We start from the raw sequence: 19,255 nt of genomic DNA, 5'->3' as shown, positions 1-19,255 counted from the left end.
TAAAGCCGAAGCGGGTTTCCGTCGCTTTCCGCGTGGCCCGCGAGAACAACCCCGAGGAGGCAGATGGCCGTCCGATGGCGGCATCCCCTGCCATCGTACGGACCACATACAAAGGTCGGTCGCCGCCCCGCACTAGCTCACACGTTATTATTATCATCTTTGTGTTTGTCTCGGGATTCCAAGTAGACGCGATCGCGTCGTCACCTAAACAACAAGATATCGATCATCGTCTATGGTGAGAGCGTCGAACGTCGATCCTCCTGCTGCTTGCTCCTCCTGTATAAATGAAGCAGCTAGCCATGGAACGTGCAGATGATCGTATGTAAATTGGTCTGGTAGGTTAATTTTCATTGAATTTGTTTATTGAAATGGAGAGCGTTATGGTAGATCAAGCCCGAAGAAGAGTCGTCGTTGATTCTTCGGGGGGAGGAGGAGGAGGAGGAGGAGGAGGAGGGTTTGCAATGAGGTCCAGACACATGTCTCTCAACTCATCATCCTTGAATCAACTCCTTCCTAATCACCAATATTTTGGACCTATATCGCATTATAATTTGCAGCAGCAGCAGCAGATGAGTTATTGGGCTTCTCTTCCTCCTGCTTCTCTCCAGTTTCCCCCTCTTCTTCCTCTTCCTACCAAGGCAACGAGATCGACGGAGAAGCAAGCGAAGCCCGTGAATCAGAGGAAGGGAAGCGGCAGCTCTCAGGGGCGGGTAGAGAGGAAAGTGAAGGAGGAGGAGGAGGAGTGCATTTACTCGCTTTCGCCGCCGCCCAGCGACCTTCCGCTGCCCAGTTTTGTTCTGACCATGCAGAAAAATAAAGGAGTTGCCGTGGAAGCTGCTGCGGGTGATGCACGATGAATATTGCAAATTAACGATGGTTGTTTTCTTTCTTTCTTTTTTATTTATTTTTTTTTATCGACGGTAGGGAGGAGAACTACGTTGATGTGTAAATGGAGATGTTTTTTTTTTTTTCTTTCTTATTCGGCTTTGCATGTCCGAATTAATTTGTTCAAGGGGATGGATAAGTGCAAAGGACGAAGAATAAGCTACGGAAGAAAGAGAGGGGTAGGAGTTTTGGGATATATCCCTTTCTTTTATATAATTTTTATATATGTGAGTGAAATGTGTGTCACGGTAGATCATGAGGCTAATGCCCACGTGTATCCTTTTAAAAATTTTAAATAAAGTTTTAAATTTTATCCAATTCATCATATATTCTAAAATTTCTATTAAACTTAATTAATGTTTAGTTTTTTTATAGCAATTTTCTATTAAATAAAAAGGGGTTACGATGTCCAATTATGGAATTAGACACCTTATAGATTATCTCACCTTCCGAGTAGTGTTTCATTGACTTTCGACGGGAATTCAAGACTACCACATGGACCATCTAGAAAAACTGATGAATTTGTCCTCGGCTGCATGGTAAGGGGTGGCATAAACCGCTCAAGTAATAAGAATTTAAATTTTATGCAGGACACTTTACAATTTTAAAAACTTTGACATTATATTTTTGAATTGTCCGACACTAACCGATTTATCCTGATCAGACCGATTATTTCAAGATTAATCGAATCAGTTATATATATATATATATATATATATATATAGAGAGAGAGAGAGAGAGAGAGAGAGAGAGAGAAAGAGAACTGAGGAACTCCCGGCTTGCTGAACCATACCGTCAAGCCAAGTCATTTCACAATCAAGGAATTATGAATTTTATATTGAATTCCGTTGCTGGTAAATTTTTTATTTCTTTTTCTAATTGTCAAACAATGAAAGCATTATGGATCTCGCATTATATTTCTAAAGTTGTAGCGCACGATAGAACCATCTTCTGATGATCCCGTCGATGTAAGATTATACGTTTTATACTTCACAACAAACACCATGACAACGGACCAACCAAGAATTCAGTCACTGATCAATTGCCATTAAGTTGAGCAAGACTGGAAGAAACTTGCTGCTGAAGCTCTAGATTTGTCGTAGTACTGGATGATAAGCAGATTCATAGTCTAGAGAAAGATACATCCAGCAGATCCTTTTCGTGAAATTCTCACCCGTTTCTGACTAATAAAACATATTTTTGGAGCAAATCCTAGGCTCTAAACTTTCATCAATAAACTACTTGCTCCAAATGTAAAATGTCGTACAGATCGACAGATACAAGTCAGTCATCCGCTGTCAATTTTGATTGGATAATTTACCAAAGATTACAGATCGCCAATTTGTAAGATTTAAAATGGAAGAGAAGTGGTAAATCCATTTCATTCTAGCACTCAGCATTTTAGCCTTCAAACAAAACACGATACAATAGTCGGAAACCTGCGTACAAAAACAGGAGGGAACTGAACAATTTGGTATTACGCAGAGCTAGCTGACAAATTTAAAAGATGTGCTCAAAATAATAAAGTTGCCTTAAGCCCTTGAGAAGCCAAATTTAAACGTTTAATTTAACTATGAATCTATCATAATAATTGGCAAGCATGAGAAAAAGTTGATGCTATAGTGAAATTTGCTGAAATAAATTCTGAAAATAATGTACAATTAGAGGAAAACGCACATGAGATTCCACATCTAGCATGCAAACAGGTAAATATCAAACATTGTTCTTTGCAGTCCAAGGGAATTTCTAAAATAATTAAACGTGAAAATGAAATTAACAAAACTACACCTCAGGTATGGTACAGTTCGGGCGGCCTTCCTCATGTTTTGCATGTCCTATTTTCTACGCTTGTACCTGCAAGAAGAAAAAGAGTTCAGAGAAAAGCCTTGTTAATATGATTTAAGCTAAATACAAATCTACAAAGAAGTAAAAGAAAAGCTCAAAGAAATATCAACAGAAAAAGTATTAGTATGATTTAAGTTAAATAGAAGTCTACAGAGATGCCTTTTTCTTCAGAAAAATAAGGAAATATGGGAAGCTGGCACTGATAATCATAAAAGTAGATTTAAGGCACTCTATCCACAAACTAGCCCCTTAAACTTCTCAAGCATAATCATTCACTTGAGAGTAAAACAGTCTCCAGTTTTCTACACTACATTCGGCTTACTAAATTGACTTCCTGACCTTGAAAAGATCTGCAAACACAGTTTAGGTTCATTGATTTTGCTGCAAATGCATGCCAACAATAAAAATATCTCCATTAACGTTCAAATAACTACAACCTTGTCATTTGTCAACCATGTTCAAGCATTTTTTGTTTTTCTGCTCAAAGAAACAAGTGTGGAGCTAAGGAACAAACCCCAATTAAAGATACAAGAAAAAACCAATAAACGTAGGCAACTATTGAATTGAAGTCAAAAATAAATAAAATATGCAAACATCAAGAATACCTTGATTTGCTCTTGAAGGAACCATTTGATTTTCTCCGCACTGAAACATTCTTATTTTTGTTAGTGATCTGCGCTTGCTTTTTGTCACTCATATCATTTTGGAATAGCTCAATCATTTCTTCCTTCCTCGAACTGTTCTTTTGAGCAAGTTGGTTGTTCTTTGCACTCTTCGGTAACTTCTTCCCAGCATCTTGCATCTTCTTCATGGCCTTCATTGATTTTGCCCGCCGATAGCCAACATCAACAAGTGACTGACCAGTCTTCTTTTTCTTCTGACCTTCAGCCTCCTGCATTCAATTAAAAATTTTGATTACTTGCACATAATCTCAACTGCTATCCAGCATAAGAGGGCTTGAAGCATTTGAATTGGGCCATTCAACGGAGGCTACAGGTACACAGCATAAATCAACAGAAAGTAATTTCATATGAAAACGCAATGAAAGAAAATATAAATATAAATGAAAAATTGTCAAATGGTTCTCAAGATAAACTTAACACACTAGACACAAAATCTAGATAAAACTCAAACCTGATCTTCATCATTATCTTCTTCATTCTCCAACATCTCTCGGGCTGCTTCTAATCTACGGCGTTTCTTCCGTGGCAAATTTTTCTGTCAAATATCAACCCAAAGGTTATTTTCATTACCACAAATACACACAAAACTTACCAGTGTGGCATCAAATTCAGATTAAAGTAATACCTCACGCTCTCTCCTCCTCTTCTCTTTCAGTTTCAGCTCTTCGGCTTCCTGTGCACTCATTACTGGGTTACGGCCATTTTGAACATTGTCCAAGGACACCTGATAGTGAAAGGTACAATGAATGGAAAATCATTGCATTAGATAGAATATCCATAACACTGAAAATAAGAGTAGCAAAAGAAAATTGTGGTAAATGGAGAAGTCCTCCATAATAGAGTTTCAACTACTGGAAATAGGAACATAAGAGCATCCACAAATCAATGCTTAATGGATACAAAAGCTAAATCTTAATCATGCTAAGATTTGAATTAGGATAACTTCTTCCTGGAAAATGCAATTGTGTGCGCCGACCCTTTAGCTGCCCAAAGAGATTGTAATCAGCCAGAGCATACAACTACCTGAGTTTGGTTATATGGACCTTATTCCACCATTGTATTGGGTTATTAATAGCATGGTCACATAGATCCCTTTAGCTTCATGTTTGGTTGGCGCTATTTATAATAAAATATAATGGAATAGTTTATTCATATATTCAATCTTAGTTATTCCTCCCATCAACCTAAGTAATAATTATTTCAACCTATCAGATGTGTTATTTTTCCTTTAAAAAAAGTTTAGCAGAATTTGTACTATACAGAGATTGTTTCTTGTGATTTACCTATAAAATTCCTGTAAACCAAACAAAGAAGAATGTAACCTTAGTTCTTATCTATTAAGGCAAAATGAAATAAGCACATTGTTCTAATATCTTATATGCTAGAAGCAAAACAAACCATGTGCATTATGTGCATATCATGATAAACATACTTTAGTGGCCTTTGCCAAAGCCTTCTTCTCCTTTTCAGTGACAAACCAAGTTTTTTGGGGGCGTGAAAAGATTTCTTCCTTGTGCATTATCATATTTTCAGCCTACAATACAAAGATCTTGTGAGGAGGAATTAAGGATAGTCTTGTATCAGTCAAATTTTACATTTCATCCACGCACACATCAAATTGCTCAAAAACTACAAATGTTAAACTTAAAAAAAAACTGCAGCATACTTTTGTAGCTTCCATTTCAGCTTTCCTGAATGCCCTCTCTTCTCTGAAGAAATACAAATTAAGAAATGATTACTGATACAGTCAAATTGTTATTGTGTAAATATGATAACATTATACCGCTCTTCTTCAAAAACAGAAGCAATTTGATCCTCCATTTCTTCTATTAGCTTTGTCCATTCAGCTACAGGTTTTTCTGCAACAATGCGATTCTTCAATTGTGAACCAGCTTTCTTTGCCTGTCAAAAACAACCAAATTATCAAACCACTTAAAATTAAATCTCAGCAACTACACAACAAAAGAATAGACTGTCAATTTGTAAGTAAATAAATAGATAAAGGTATCACTGAAAGCAATTAACTTGAGATTCAATTTCTAGCATACATACAAACAAAACGACAAATAGAAAAGCATATGCCAAAGTGTAGAACATGGCCTGGATGAATATACACAGATGCAAATGAAGTATTTTTCACAATTTAGATCCTAATTAACTAAGTTGCATGTGCAACCATATTATGGCTAGGGAGACCAAAATACATGTACTACCCAAACCGAATTCTAGTGTCTAAAAGATTAAGATCAAGTGAATCCTATATAAACAGCATAAGTTTGGATCCTCAACCAACTCAATAACTTTCATGTACTTGTGCTTTTTCTATTTTCTACCATATACTAGATCTTGAGACTATTAATCAGTGAATCATTTCAAAGGTGAAAACAAACATACAATGGCCTTTAATAGAGATCTATCATCATCGGTGAGAAATGTAACAGCATATCCTTCACGCCCAGCTCGAGCAGTACGACCAACACGATGAAGATAACTGTGAAGTGAAATAAAACAGATCATTAGATAATGGCAAAGTGATATATAACATTACATAGAAATATAGAATAACTGTAGATCAGTGAAATGGAAATACATCAATTTGTGTCTGCAGAAAATTCAAAAAACAAGTTGTAACTGTACTAAGCAAGCACTAATACAATGCTAAGTCAATACAGAGCCTAAGTCAATCATGTCATCTGCAGCAAGCAATGCCAAGGATACCAACATAACCCTTATAATGAAATCAAGAACATGAAATTTCACAAACAGAACAAAATTTCTGGAAAACGATAATACAGAATATAGAAGATTTAAAAAAAAACAGTAAAAAGACAATGTATGTCATTTACATTGAAGAAAATTATTGTAAGTCATTCAGTTTGTTTGTTGATGTCTATTATGATTTGAGTTCTGTAAAAAGCATATCAGCCTACTTCAAAGAAGCTAGGTAACAACTAAATTCTAAACGACAAAAGATTCTTATGTTAGAGTGATTTGAGTTCTGTGGAAACATAGCAACCTTCTTCAAAGAAGCAATGCAACAACTAATAAATCTTGAAACCAAGATGCTCAGGTTAGAGAGATTTCTAGCAACATGTGGAACAATACGCGGGAAATGTCAGATGCATAATTCAGTTGTATCTGATAACAGGATATCGCCAATAACTTTAATTAATGCAAGACATCCTAAACAACAGTAATGCTTACAAATATAGGCAGGGGAATACAAACTGCTATGCAAAAGTAAAATTAAGAAGAAGAGCCAATTCACAACTTTCAAAGTGATTAAGATGTTGGCATCTTTTCCTAAAGATCACATGTTTAATTTTGTATCCAAGTGCAGATTGAACAAACTTCCACCATACCTTTTATAATCACGTGGGCAGGCAAAATTAATCACTGTCAGAACACCGACGATATCAAGACCCTGTTCAAGAAAAATGAAAATGTAATGTCCAACTTAAAGGTACTAATTTGAGAAGTTCCAAGAGAAAACAGCAATACAAAGAAATGATGGCCTTTAGGCATTGCAGAATCAATTTAATAACTTGAAAACAGTTGGCTAACATAACACCAAAACAACAGTGTGTAAACAACATGGTGAAGCACGAATCTGAAACAAGCATGGTACATATACAACTGCAAAGGTACTAGTCAGCTGTCACTGGAGTAACATCACGAACTATGCCACATTTATACTTACACGAGCAGCAACATCAGTTGCAATTAGAAAATCCACTTCTGCTTTCTGAATTGTTCCAAAGCCTGCTAATTGCCAATGTAAGAAAAAGAAAAATAGAAATGCAATAAGGGAGCATATTGAATCAGCAAAAAAACAAATTCTTAATGAATATAATTGATTTTACATTGCTGAGCCGCTTTGTCAAATTAATAAAAGGTTTAATGAACCCTTAACACTAACTTCTAATAGGCAACCTTGAATAATCATGTGAAACAATAATGAGTAAGAATCTCAGAAGGACCACCTTTGCTTCAAAATGTAGAAATGGATTGTACAAGCACAAAACAAAGAATATATTACAAATCTCTGAAGATTACTCACATCCAGCCGTTGTGCTTGAGTAAGATTACCATGGAGCTCTGCGGCTTTCATGCCAGCTAGACCAAATACAATTCTCAATCTGTGTGCAGCTTGCTTTGTCCCACTGTAAACAATTAAATTGATTATCCATGAGAGATATGCCAACTTACACTAACAGTTGATGAAGTCAAAAAAATAAAACATCTGCTCAAGAAAATCTATCTGAAGAAATCTAATAGCTATCAATTAAACTTTTGACATACAAATCTCAAGTGATTACAAAGATTTGGCATAAAAGAGATATAAGCAAACAAAGGCTTTAAATCAATGACAGACAAAAAAAATCAAAATTCAAACTCAGAGTTAGGAATTATTTAAACATCCATAATTAATCTTCATATGCTACATAACCTTCCGACAAAAAAAACTAAGGCATTGCGTGGGCTTAATTTTCTTACTCAGAATAAAAGAGTGAAACAAAACCTGAAAATTATCACTTTCTGTGTGAATGATTTCGAACAAAGAGCAAGAAGAACTGCTTCCTGGTTTGCTTCAAGTGACCGACGTATTCTAACAACCCTGCATTATATAAATACAAATGTTTGGTAATTAGGCATTTTATTCATGATGAGCATCTGAATTTTGCTACAAGGAAATGTTTGCTATAGAACTGAAAAGCTAAATATAAGTGCTTAAACATTTTCATAGAAATGCAAGAACTCAATTAAAATCAATGAAGAATATTGGAGTTGTAAAAAACATCGTGTTGATCACCAACAGAATCCCATCAAGTAAAAGCAAGTATAATTGTAAAATTAAAATGGTTAAACAATAAGGGGAAAAACAGATTTTTTGCTTATAAAACAGACTTAACCAAAAAACTGCATAAACCAGTTCTTCCTAACAACTCAAAGTTTTAGAGCAAGTGGTCAGAGTAGATGGAAAATATTATATTACAGTCATACTAGATATTACAGTATACATATAAGTGTTAGTGCGCACAAAACCCAATAACTAATGCAACATGTTGAACTAAACCTAGACATAATTCTTTGCAGTGACCACAAGTTAAAGCATAGATATTGATCTCCAGCAGGTTAGAGAACTTATGAAAAGTGATTAAGAGGCTTAATGAGGATTATAGCAATTAAAACTTGATGCTCTAAGAAGATAGAGTTGGCATCTGGACTTAAAAAGATACAAATTGATCTCATTTTCCAACGAGTAAAATGGTCTTTCCTTAATTTTCCATAAACTGAAAAATATCTAAGATTTTAAATTTTATGAAAATGAATTGACAACTTGCGAAAGGCCATAGAGAAAAAAGACAGACTCAAATAAACTGGTGTGCCAGCAACTAAAGCTGTACCACTACAGCTTTAAGTGTTGGAATGAACTAGTTCCTTATTGATAATATGATACTGATAATTGGCAAAACTGGTGTTTTCCTTTTTTTAAAAAAAAAAAAGGTTTTGTGAAGATAACCTTTAAAGTAAGGCATCATAGCTTCTGAAGTAATAGCCAAAATTGGTTTTATTGTTTTAGTTTTTACTACCAGGTGGCATTAAAACATCAGTTAAATAATGGGCTTATGCTAGAACATATTAAAATTTTCTAGATTGCTTAATCAGCATCCGCTGGCCTACAGAAAAATCTTCATTTGGATGTTTTGTTTCCTTGGCTTTGCAAAGTGAACACACAAGCAAAGATGAAAGTTGCAGAAATAAAGATATTAAGGTGGATGTGGATTGACAAATAAAAAATAAGAACGTTAGAGAGAAAGACAAAGTTGTGCCCATTGAAGGAAAACTCCAAAAAAAACACATTTAAGATGATATAGACACTTAGGTAACCAATAAATGCCCTAATTAAGCGATGTGAGACCATAACAAAAATGCACATTAATTGAGGAAGAGGGAGACCAAAGAAAACTTGATTAACAATGATAAATCAATAAAAAAATCATTTAAATATAAATGAGGATGTAATAAGGGAACGAGCCCAATGGCATAGGGGGATTTATAGTCAACCCCACTTAGTGAGATAAAGGCTTGGCTGTTGTTGTTGGAGTTGCAAAATTGATTTCAAGATACTTTATCAAAATCTTGTAATTTCTTGGTTTCCTTAATTTAATGTAATAGGGCATAGGACAGTCATGAGGGCCTCCTCTCTCTGGATTGTTTCTTCTCTTTTTTTCCGCTTATCCTCGCCTCGTCTTTTCCCTCTTTCTGTCCATTAGTTGGTAAAGTGCCTTCTTGATGTGCTTGGTTTCTTGTTCGATACTTTGAAGTTTAAAGAAGCACAAGAGGCTTAATTGCTTACTAATCCTATGGATTTTACCCATTTCATTTAGCTTCCATAAAGTACACAGACAAAATAGAACATTGACGCACACGGGTTCAATTGTTCATCTTAGAAAACATTGAATTATAAGGCTGGAATGCTAGTCTTCTTTGTTCTTAGGAAACAAATGCTCTAAGCATTGCATCTGTGAATTGACATAATCAATATAATCTCATTTTATTCTTTGGTCCAAATCACCTACGTTGATTTGTCATAAGTGTACGTGGCTTAACTTAACACCTACAACTTTAAGTGTTGATAGAAACTAAGATCAAATTACTTTCGGATGCATGCTTCAGATGAATTGAAAACATGTTTCAAAGATATTTCAGAAAACAAAAAACTGTTTACTCCTCTGTTAATGTAGCTGGTTTTCTGTATGATGGATCAGCCTCCAGGCGTACAGGTTTATTTAATGAAAGATTAACAAGCTGATCTACTTCCTCAGTCATAGTTGCAGAGAAGAGCATTGTTTGCCTCCGTTTGGGACACATTCGTATCTGCAACATGAAACCAATGTATCAAGCAAATGAGTCACTGGGGAATGTACTAATTCTGGTGTAAAATACCAGTACCATGTGGAAATTACAACTAATAGTGGTCCAGCACTAACTAAAAACAAATTTGGGGCGTTTAAAAAAAACAATTCGAGGATATGAAATATTATTGTGTTTTATTTTACATTTATTATTCCTGGAAAAAGAGAGAGAGAGAGTACCTACACAGATTATAAACCTATTAAGGTCCTAAAAACATCCTCACTGTATTGACTAAGTTGCACTGTCATTTAAGTTTACTAAAGCGAGAAACTTCTCAAATAACACCAAAATTACAAGTTTTTCCATGGAGTGGTACAGTTTTAAACCGTATTGTTCCAACACTTTAGGAGTGCCAAAATTGACTCAAATGAATTTACTTCCATAACCCCTACATACTATATTTCATTTCAAATATAAGCCAATAGAAGTTATAAAGTAAACTGAAATAACATTTTGGAGCAACAAGTGACATAAAATAAGAAGCACCTCAACCAATTATATACCTACAACACTCAAAAAAGTGTCATGCATTGGATGAGAGCATTAGCTCTCCTAGAATCTTAGTAAAATCATCCCAACAATTTTCTACCCAAGATTAAATCATGCTATGAAGGCACCTAGTACTGAAATTCGTTGCTCCACATATCCATAAATATATCTCAGTTAATACTAAAAGTCAGACTTTGATGGCACAATTGGAATATGAATACATCTCAGTTATTTTGATGTCTCTCTTTGTCATTGTAGGCATCCTACTTGATTCTTTCCCTCTTCCCTTACACTCTCTTTTTTATAGTGTTTCATCTCCGCTCCAGAGAGAGAATTGAAGGATGAATCATGGGAAAAGAATATTCATGTTTCAACCGGTACTAAAAGATACCAACTGAGATATGCACTGTATCATTGATACCACCAGATTTGTTGGCACAAGTAGTCCAGTGATATTTACTCGTGTTGACACAATATCATTATCGGCCAGTGGCTGGAACAATATGTTTCTGTCATGTTGATCGATATAAATAGACACTTGAAACCAAGATTCTTACTGACAGAAAAATTCCTCCTCTCTCTAGCCAATTTAGTAGTACTGGAATTGTCTCCAGAAAATTGTACGCAGCCAGAGACCAAAAGTACAAGATAAATAATGGAGTCACATTCAGTCCAATTTGGCATATGGGTATCATATTTATAGGAAAGGTTACGAAACCAGAGTAAAAGATTGTTTATAATTTTGATGGTGCTTAGTTCAACTAGAGATATTGTCCTTAAGGCATGAAAATAACTTGATGGCATGAAGAAGACCGACAACCAAAATAGTTTAAACTTGACAGTGTTAATGTTTGTTTGCTTAGTCAAAAATATTTGAAACTGTGGCTACAATACATCCATACTAGGCAACAATGAAAATACCAGTTCATGCATTTCAGCACTAAAGCCTAATTCCAAAAGACGGTCTGCCTCATCCAGAATTAGAACAGCGAGATCTTCAAGCCCAACTGAAAGTGAATTCCGCAGGTGATCTATTATTCGTCCTGGAGTGGCTACCACAATGTCAGGCATTGATCTTAAGGCTGCCTCTTGTACCTGAAAAAGGAACCATTATGTACATTAAGAATAGATAAAATATCATCAACACATGATATTAGAAAACTCTACCATAAGCAGAACACAAGATAAGATAATGATCAAAACATAGATTAATTGATCATTCAGATAGATACCAACAAAAATTGGTTGCTCAATAGTGGGATATATACTACAATAGGGCACACAGGTCAGTAAAAAATGACTGCCATCAAACTTCCAGCTTCATATATAATACATACTCATTTGACCTTATAGTCAGAAATTGATTGAAATGTTGAAGAAAGACAGGTGTATGAAGGAATCACATAGGTTAGCTGTGAAAAAAATAAGAGAAAACATGCTTTAGGTATTGTTCATTGGTTTTTTTGCTTTGGAATTCTGACAACAATCTCAGTGTGCTTTCTTGAATCAAAATGAATAATCATCCAAAGGAATACAGAGGTAACAGCTGTGATAATGGAACTCCTATGGATGGTGTAAAATAAATGTCTAAAAAGGGTATGAAAGTTATTCTCAGAAATTTTTCATTTAATTTTGTATGGTTAAGTGACCAAACATACATTGCTACTGGCCCACCCTAACAGTTTGTTTGTTTTGGTGGATGAATAAAAGGAAGAGGGAAGAGGTTGAAGAAGGAAATTAAAAAAAAATGGATGATGTAAAAAGGGCTATAAAGAGTTTGGATAACAAATTATCAGCTAATTGCACATATATTCTTGGATATTCGCTCTTTTTCTTGGGTAGGAAGCCAGTATAAAGGCAAGCAAAAAAGGCTACAATAAGTTTGAATGAGAAAGATCAGAAAGAAAAAACTCAATGCTTTGATTTCAATAACCATCATACTAAATGTACACCAATTCATGAGTTGGCATAGACAAAAGATAATAAAGTCATATTCCTGTGTATTGTGTCCATAGAAAGTGGCAAAGATCTAGCATTTGTATTTATAAGATGATCATAATTGATTTATGAAAAGTAGCCACAGAGCAAGAACAATTATAATAGACTAACATTAGACAACAAAATGTTTGAAGTTTAATTCATGACTATTATATATAGAAAATTGGATATTACAACAAACCTTTGTTGAAAGCCCACCAACAACAAGGCAACATCTGATATCTGTAAATTGAGCAAGTTTCTCGATCATACTATGGACCCTGCATTATGTTGAGCTGATAGTTATACTTGATGCTTTATAACCATTAACTAAGAATATTCATAGGAAAGGTCAAATTTTGATTTCCAAAGATAAAAATCACGTCCACTGGCAAAGGCAAGAGAAATTGATGGAAAATAAAGTAGCTAAATACAAAAAATGATTCACACGGGTACTAAAAAAACCTACAATTATCTGTGTTACTTCTTTCAGAATACCTAAGACCACCATTCAAGTATTCATGGTGCAGGATCAGGGCCTAAAAGGCACAAAACCATAAATAAAGTTCAAACAGCAAATGGATACATCTTCCTAGCAAATTTGAAGTTATCCAGCTAATTATGTTGTTTCTTACATGAATCCACTCTCATCTATCTAAGGCTATGCCACAGTAGGAACAAATTACAAAGGCCAGCATCTCCATATTGGAATAGAAGAAAAGATTGCATCAATTGTGGTAAGCAGCGCACACAATCAAAGCATGCGTAATATAGCAAACATGCTCTCATGCATCCTCCATGCCCATAATAGATACTTCCAAGCTCTAATAGAGATGACATGACATGATCATCACGTTCTATTTAAAAATGCTTCCTGGCTCTAGTACTAGGATTTTCCATCCATCACCTCTGTATCCATATTAGACGCTGACACATGGATACCAATAGTCTGTGTGGATAAAACATCATTGATCAAGTGTACAAATTATAAAAAGGTCATGTTAGATACTTGGATCCACATCCATGTTGGATACTCACACCCAAGGCCAAATGAATAACTTTGAAATAAAAATAATAAAACATCAACATATCTACTATGGTAGAAAAGAAAAATCAAAATTTCCCACCCACTTTCTTTGATATTCAAACTAAAGGATGATAACAAACATAAAAGAAAAACGGTGTACTTCATGATCCTGACATGCACAGATCTTTAGCATATTTTTCTGTGACATAGCTCATGTTTGTATTAGTAAAGTTCTAGAGCAGTATACAGTAAACGCAATACAGCTTATTGCAGTTGTTGTTGTCTTTTTTTTGATATAGCATGATTATAATTTTTTGTCCAGTGATCTGTTTAGCATGTTAAAGTGAATGTTATAACTCTAAATCATAAATGAATGAACTTTCAAGCAAAAAGGCCTAAGAATAAAAGAAATGAAAAGAAGTTAGTGAAATGAATAGGTTGCAGACAGATATGGAAAATGAAAACAATAACCTACTGTGCAGCCAATTCCCTTGTCGGAGTTAAAATTAGCACTCTGATTGCATGGATACGCTTCGGGCGAAAAAGTAGACGTTCCAATACAGGCAGGGAGAAAGCAGCAGTCTAAAACACAATGAACATAGGTTTGGAGAAACAGCAGCAAATGTAAGTGGGCAACTAGAAAGAAATCAGTGGCAGATACCTTTCCAGAACCAGTAATGGCACTTCCACATATATCGCGGCCAGTTAGTGCTAATGGTATGCATGCAGCCTACACATACAGAGGGTCGTATCAGATACAGGCTAAATATTTTTGGGAAAAAATAAATAGTTGTTCTTAGTCTACTAGAATCAAAAACAACAAATATAAAGACTAAAAAAGAGAAGCAACAAATCGGACAATTGAAGACGGGTCTATTGTATGCAGTCTTACCCTCCTTTACAAAAGGTTGTTTCCGAGACTTGAACCTGTGACCTCAAGCTCACGGGCAACAACTTTACAACAACTTTACAGTTGCACCAAGGCTTCCTTCAAATGACTAAATTTATGCATAAAGAAAATTTATCTAAACCAAACTAATCCATCTCTCTGTGGATCTTTCAGTTTCCATAAAAGATCTGGTCTATCGAACATCATCATCATCAAGCCATGTTTCTCCCAACTATTTGGGATCAGAATTTTGTGTGTGTTTTTCTAGATAACCTCTATTAAGTGCTCACAGGTGCCCATTTTGATGAAGGTTGATTTTGATCCCAAAACTGGGCAGCAACTTCTAAGGCTTTTAGCACTTGGCTAACTGGCACCTTCATCTAGGGTCAGCACTTGAAACTCCTAGAACCCCCTAAAAAGTATGAGCGCCTAAACTAAATAACAAATAGGTCAACAAAGCAAGTAGGCAAACTGTTGTTCAACAAGAGTAGCCGTTTTGGTCTAGATAGTTAACTTTGTGCAAACTCAGGATTAATAATTTAACAAGGTTTGATCAAACTCTAAGTTCAGTGCTGCCTGTGGAAGAACTAATAGTTAGAATATATAGGTCTAGTCATGAGATGAATGTACATATATGAGAAATCCTTTTCTAATAGAATAATGTAATATCATCCTTTAAACTTGGAATGGAGCTGGAACACCAGCACCCCCAAGTTAAAACTAGGGAATTTCAGGTTCAAGAGATTACCACAGTGGCAACCTCCTTGCCTCCAAAATTCTTTTTGGCACTTATGTCCAACTCCATGTTGGAAACAACTCTTTGTGAGATCACCATTATGAGAAATCATTTTCTAATAGAATATTATAACTATCTTTAGCACCATGAGATTGATGCAGCAGCAACCTCCTTGTACCCCAAACCTCCTCTCCATATCTCAGTATCAAGATCCTCCCCATTAAATTCCTTTAGACACTTCTCCCCAACTCCGTGTCAGAAGCAACTCTTTGTGAGATCACCCGTTGTTCTGACTTCAAAAGGTGCCGATGCTGTTCTTATCAAAGAACAGCTATGCTATCCCCATTCCAAGTTCTCACTTGCATCAATACTGATGTCGACAAATTCATCCAGACCTCCCAGACATTGCAGTTCCCTCTTCGAACTGCCAAGTCAACTGTGTGTTGGAATCATCCTCACTTCATCTACAATGGTATCGTTAAGATCAAAGCTCCTGTCCTACACCCAATACAAGTTTGTAGCTCATCCAATTCTGCAAAATTGTATGTCATGCTCTTACATGTATGAGGCCAATATGTCCACTGCCTTGACGTCACACTACCTTTGACCACATTTCTAAACTTCTTAGATACATATCCATATCCAACATCTCCACATGCATTATCAGTAGAGATCAAGCTGTATTTATCCTTCAGCCTCACTATAGCACTCCAACACCATCAACCCTCCACAATCTTACTCTCAACCACAGTCATCGCCTTGCAGCACACTCATTGTTGATGCTCCCACCAACATGTCCACTTGCCAAGTTGCACTACTCACTCTTCCACCATAGAACAGTGCACAAGTGCAATCAAACCCCTCCTTCTCTTGGTCATTGTTGCCTTCCTCTAGAAGGAAGCTCTCATTGTGATATTATAAAGTCAAATCTTCAACATATTCCCAACAATTTGTTTTTTCTCTTGCATTTGAACAGAAATCTATTGTAGTATGAAATTTGTTTCAGCATTTAGAACCTCTTCATGTGCAACAAACAGTGGAGTTGCTGAATTAGTGAATTAAACATGTAGTATTTTTATGGTCATCTATATTATGTAAATAATAGCACCAATCTCTCATCAGATAGAACAAGACAAAGTTGCAAAACTCAATTAAACTAACCAAAAATAATTAACTTTTTCATCAGTAATGAGTTTCAAAGAACAGCATTCATGTGACATATTAGATCTACTGAATAAGCATGAGATTTTGTTTAACTCATTTATTCTTTTTGAGGTTTTAATAAAAGCATCAACTAACTCCAAATTGATCAACATCATTAAAAGCAAAAACTTATGAAGGGACAAAACCTGGATAGGAGTTGGCTTCTGATACCCCAAGGCTTCACATGCTCTTACCAAAGGACGAGACAAGTTCAACTCAAGGAAAGAATTTGCATGAAACGATGCTCCTTCATGTGATGCAAAAAAAGAAGGCCTTCCACCTGAGCTTCCATTGATCTTGTGATGTTTATGGTCCTGAAAATTTAAGGAGCGACTGTAAGAAAAGCTCAAAGATACATGATCTAAAATAATGCTCTCAGAAGAGCATACTTAAGGAACATACTTTAAAGCATAGCTGAAAATGAAACAAAAAATTATAAAGAAAGGAAAAAAAAATGAAGTGAGATAAGGACTAGAAGTTGTATGGCACTATATATATCATTAGCCTTACTGAGTAGAACAGTCTATTCTCTGTTTAACTTCATGTTACCTATCTTCACTAGTTAGCAATATTAATGAAGAATGAATTACAATATGTCATCTATTTATCCTCTTGTCAAGACAAACAATTCCACTGAAATTACAAGGAAAATAGGAAAAGTTATTGAAATAGCTAGCATACTGGATTTTTTTTAATTTAATGGTTAAGTGATTATAACTATTTTTATCAAAAATAAATTCTCCCTAAAGGTAACTTTTGGCATTACTAGATCAAGGATTAGAAAGCTTAGAAATATCAAAACAATGTTACAATTAATGATTTGATACTGTTCCAGAACCAGACAAGTAATTTTTGTGCCAACACCACAAATCAAGATGTGATTCAGAGAACAAATCATAAACTGCAACTGGATAAGGCAGTTTTTCAAAGAAAGGTTGAGGTTCAAAAGTTCATTTAATAAGAACTACCATCTAGTATTGCAGCAGCATTGTTGCATAAAACCCAAATGAGCTCAGACTGAAAAACGGTGAGCTTAGGTTAAAATCAAAAGATCAAATAGATCTAACCCCATATTATCCCATTAGTAAATAGGCCCGTTTTAAAATTCAATAAGGAGAACTGGAGAGCGTCGATAGTATAAGTGTCAATGGCTACTTGTTCTAAGGAGTAGTTAAAACTTACAACAACACAACAACTTAAGATGAGCACCATCTAAAATTGAGCTTTGGTTTATCAAATATATCTCAATCTTAGGCGGAACCAACTCAAACCTCAAAGCAATTACTGCAAGTATATGCAAAGTTTTTACGTCATCAAACCAAAATGCTTGCTAGCCCCTAGGAATTTGATTTTTTGGATATCCAAAAACAAGTACAACCAAAGGGAAGGGTTGGAGAAAACTGGTAAAACTCAAGAGACTGCATTCCTGTCTAATTTTCCATACCTTAGCTGGAGAAGAACAAACATCCCTTTCTTGGAGTGTAGGAAAACAAATATTAACTATCATATTTCTCCAGGATGTTCCAGACTTAACTATTGAATTACTCAAACAAAGGATTATCATCACCTCTGTATTCATACATCAAAAGTACAAACCAGTTATTGGTGATGGATGAGTCTGTTGGGAAAAACAATTAAAAATAAAAAATACATTGGGATTATTGTACAAGATTCAATAGCACGACCTGACAAATATATACGATCAGTACAGACATCAGAACCAATAAGCATAATTTCTAGTGAAAAAGGATGTATGAATCCAGCAGTTGTTTGAGTTCCATCGCCTATGCAATAGAACTTCATATCGATCACTCGGGCCCAACATAGAAGTAAGAAAAAAAAAGTGCAACATAATGTATATTTTCAAATGTTTCCCTATTAGCTGGAATACTGAGCACTTCAAGCGTGACATTAAACACATGAAAAATAAACATCTTGATCTCACGAACAACTGCGCCAAGAAAAAAAAAACAAGTAGAAAGTCATTGATATACAAAAACAGGAGAGATAAATATCATCTTACATCTTTGCCTAGTTCATCGCCTGAGAAAACCTCGTCGCTTGGCTCCTCTTCCTCATCGTCCCCGACGTCTGGATGCGAGACGACGCGCTCCTCGAGGGCTTTAGTGATCTTAGCATCAACCGAGGTGGTATTGCGACGAGCGTGCTCCTCAGCTACGGACTCCGAGTAGGAGGCGAAATCCCATGGGGACTGGGAAGGCCTGTCCTCGACTTCCGCCTCCTCGTCCGAACTAGCCGCGTCGAAGTGGAACTCCGGATCCATGGTCGGTCAGACGAAAACCCTAAAACCACCGCCGGCGCCGCCGAGGGAGCAACGAGGGGCTGCAATGCTCTTACTGCGCAATTTTCGTTGCCTATTTACTATTCGAATATATATATATATATATATATATATATATATATATATATATATATATATATATATATATAAAACTTTTTATTCAGTAAATTTTAAAACAAATAAAAATAAACTTCATTGATGCTCCTCGAGGGAGCAACGAGCGTACCTTTTTGATGGGATTGTTCATTTTACAAATGGTTAATAATCATATGTGATTTATCTTTTTTTTTATTAGTCT

General features: G+C 35.5%; 1 protein-coding gene and 1 pseudogene across 1 annotated transcript; one reads left to right on the top strand and one right to left on the bottom strand.

The window, feature by feature from the left end:
* Nucleotides 1-155: 155 nt before the first annotated feature.
* LOC122052848 lies at nt 156-1,203 on the top strand. The gene is made up of 2 exons (XM_042614577.1): nt 156-318; nt 388-1,203. Exons 1-2 carry the CDS (start codon nt 285-287, stop codon nt 855-857), a joined length of 504 nt encoding a protein of 167 aa, XP_042470511.1. The 5' UTR covers nt 156-284; the 3' UTR covers nt 858-1,203.
* Nucleotides 1,204-1,991: 788 nt separating this feature from the next.
* On the bottom strand, nt 1,992-19,043 carry LOC122052847 (annotated as a pseudogene).
* Between the last annotated feature and the right edge of the window lie 212 nt (nt 19,044-19,255).

The sequence above is a fragment of the Zingiber officinale genome, chromosome 3A (genome assembly GCF_018446385.1).
Source record: "Zingiber officinale cultivar Zhangliang chromosome 3A, Zo_v1.1, whole genome shotgun sequence".
Taxonomy (NCBI): domain Eukaryota; kingdom Viridiplantae; phylum Streptophyta; class Magnoliopsida; order Zingiberales; family Zingiberaceae; genus Zingiber; species Zingiber officinale.
Note: the sequence above shows the minus strand (reverse complement) of the source record. Positions and strands in the feature narration are given on the sequence as shown.

Excerpts from the sequence above, each read along its gene's own strand:
- LOC122052848 (XM_042614577.1), top strand. The coding sequence starts at position 285 with ATGAAGCAGCTAGCCATGGAACGTGCAGATGATC. Across the intron at positions 319-387 it reads CATGGAACGTGCAGATGATC|ATCAAGCCCGAAGAAGAGTC; the intron begins GTATGTAAATTG and ends GCGTTATGGTAG.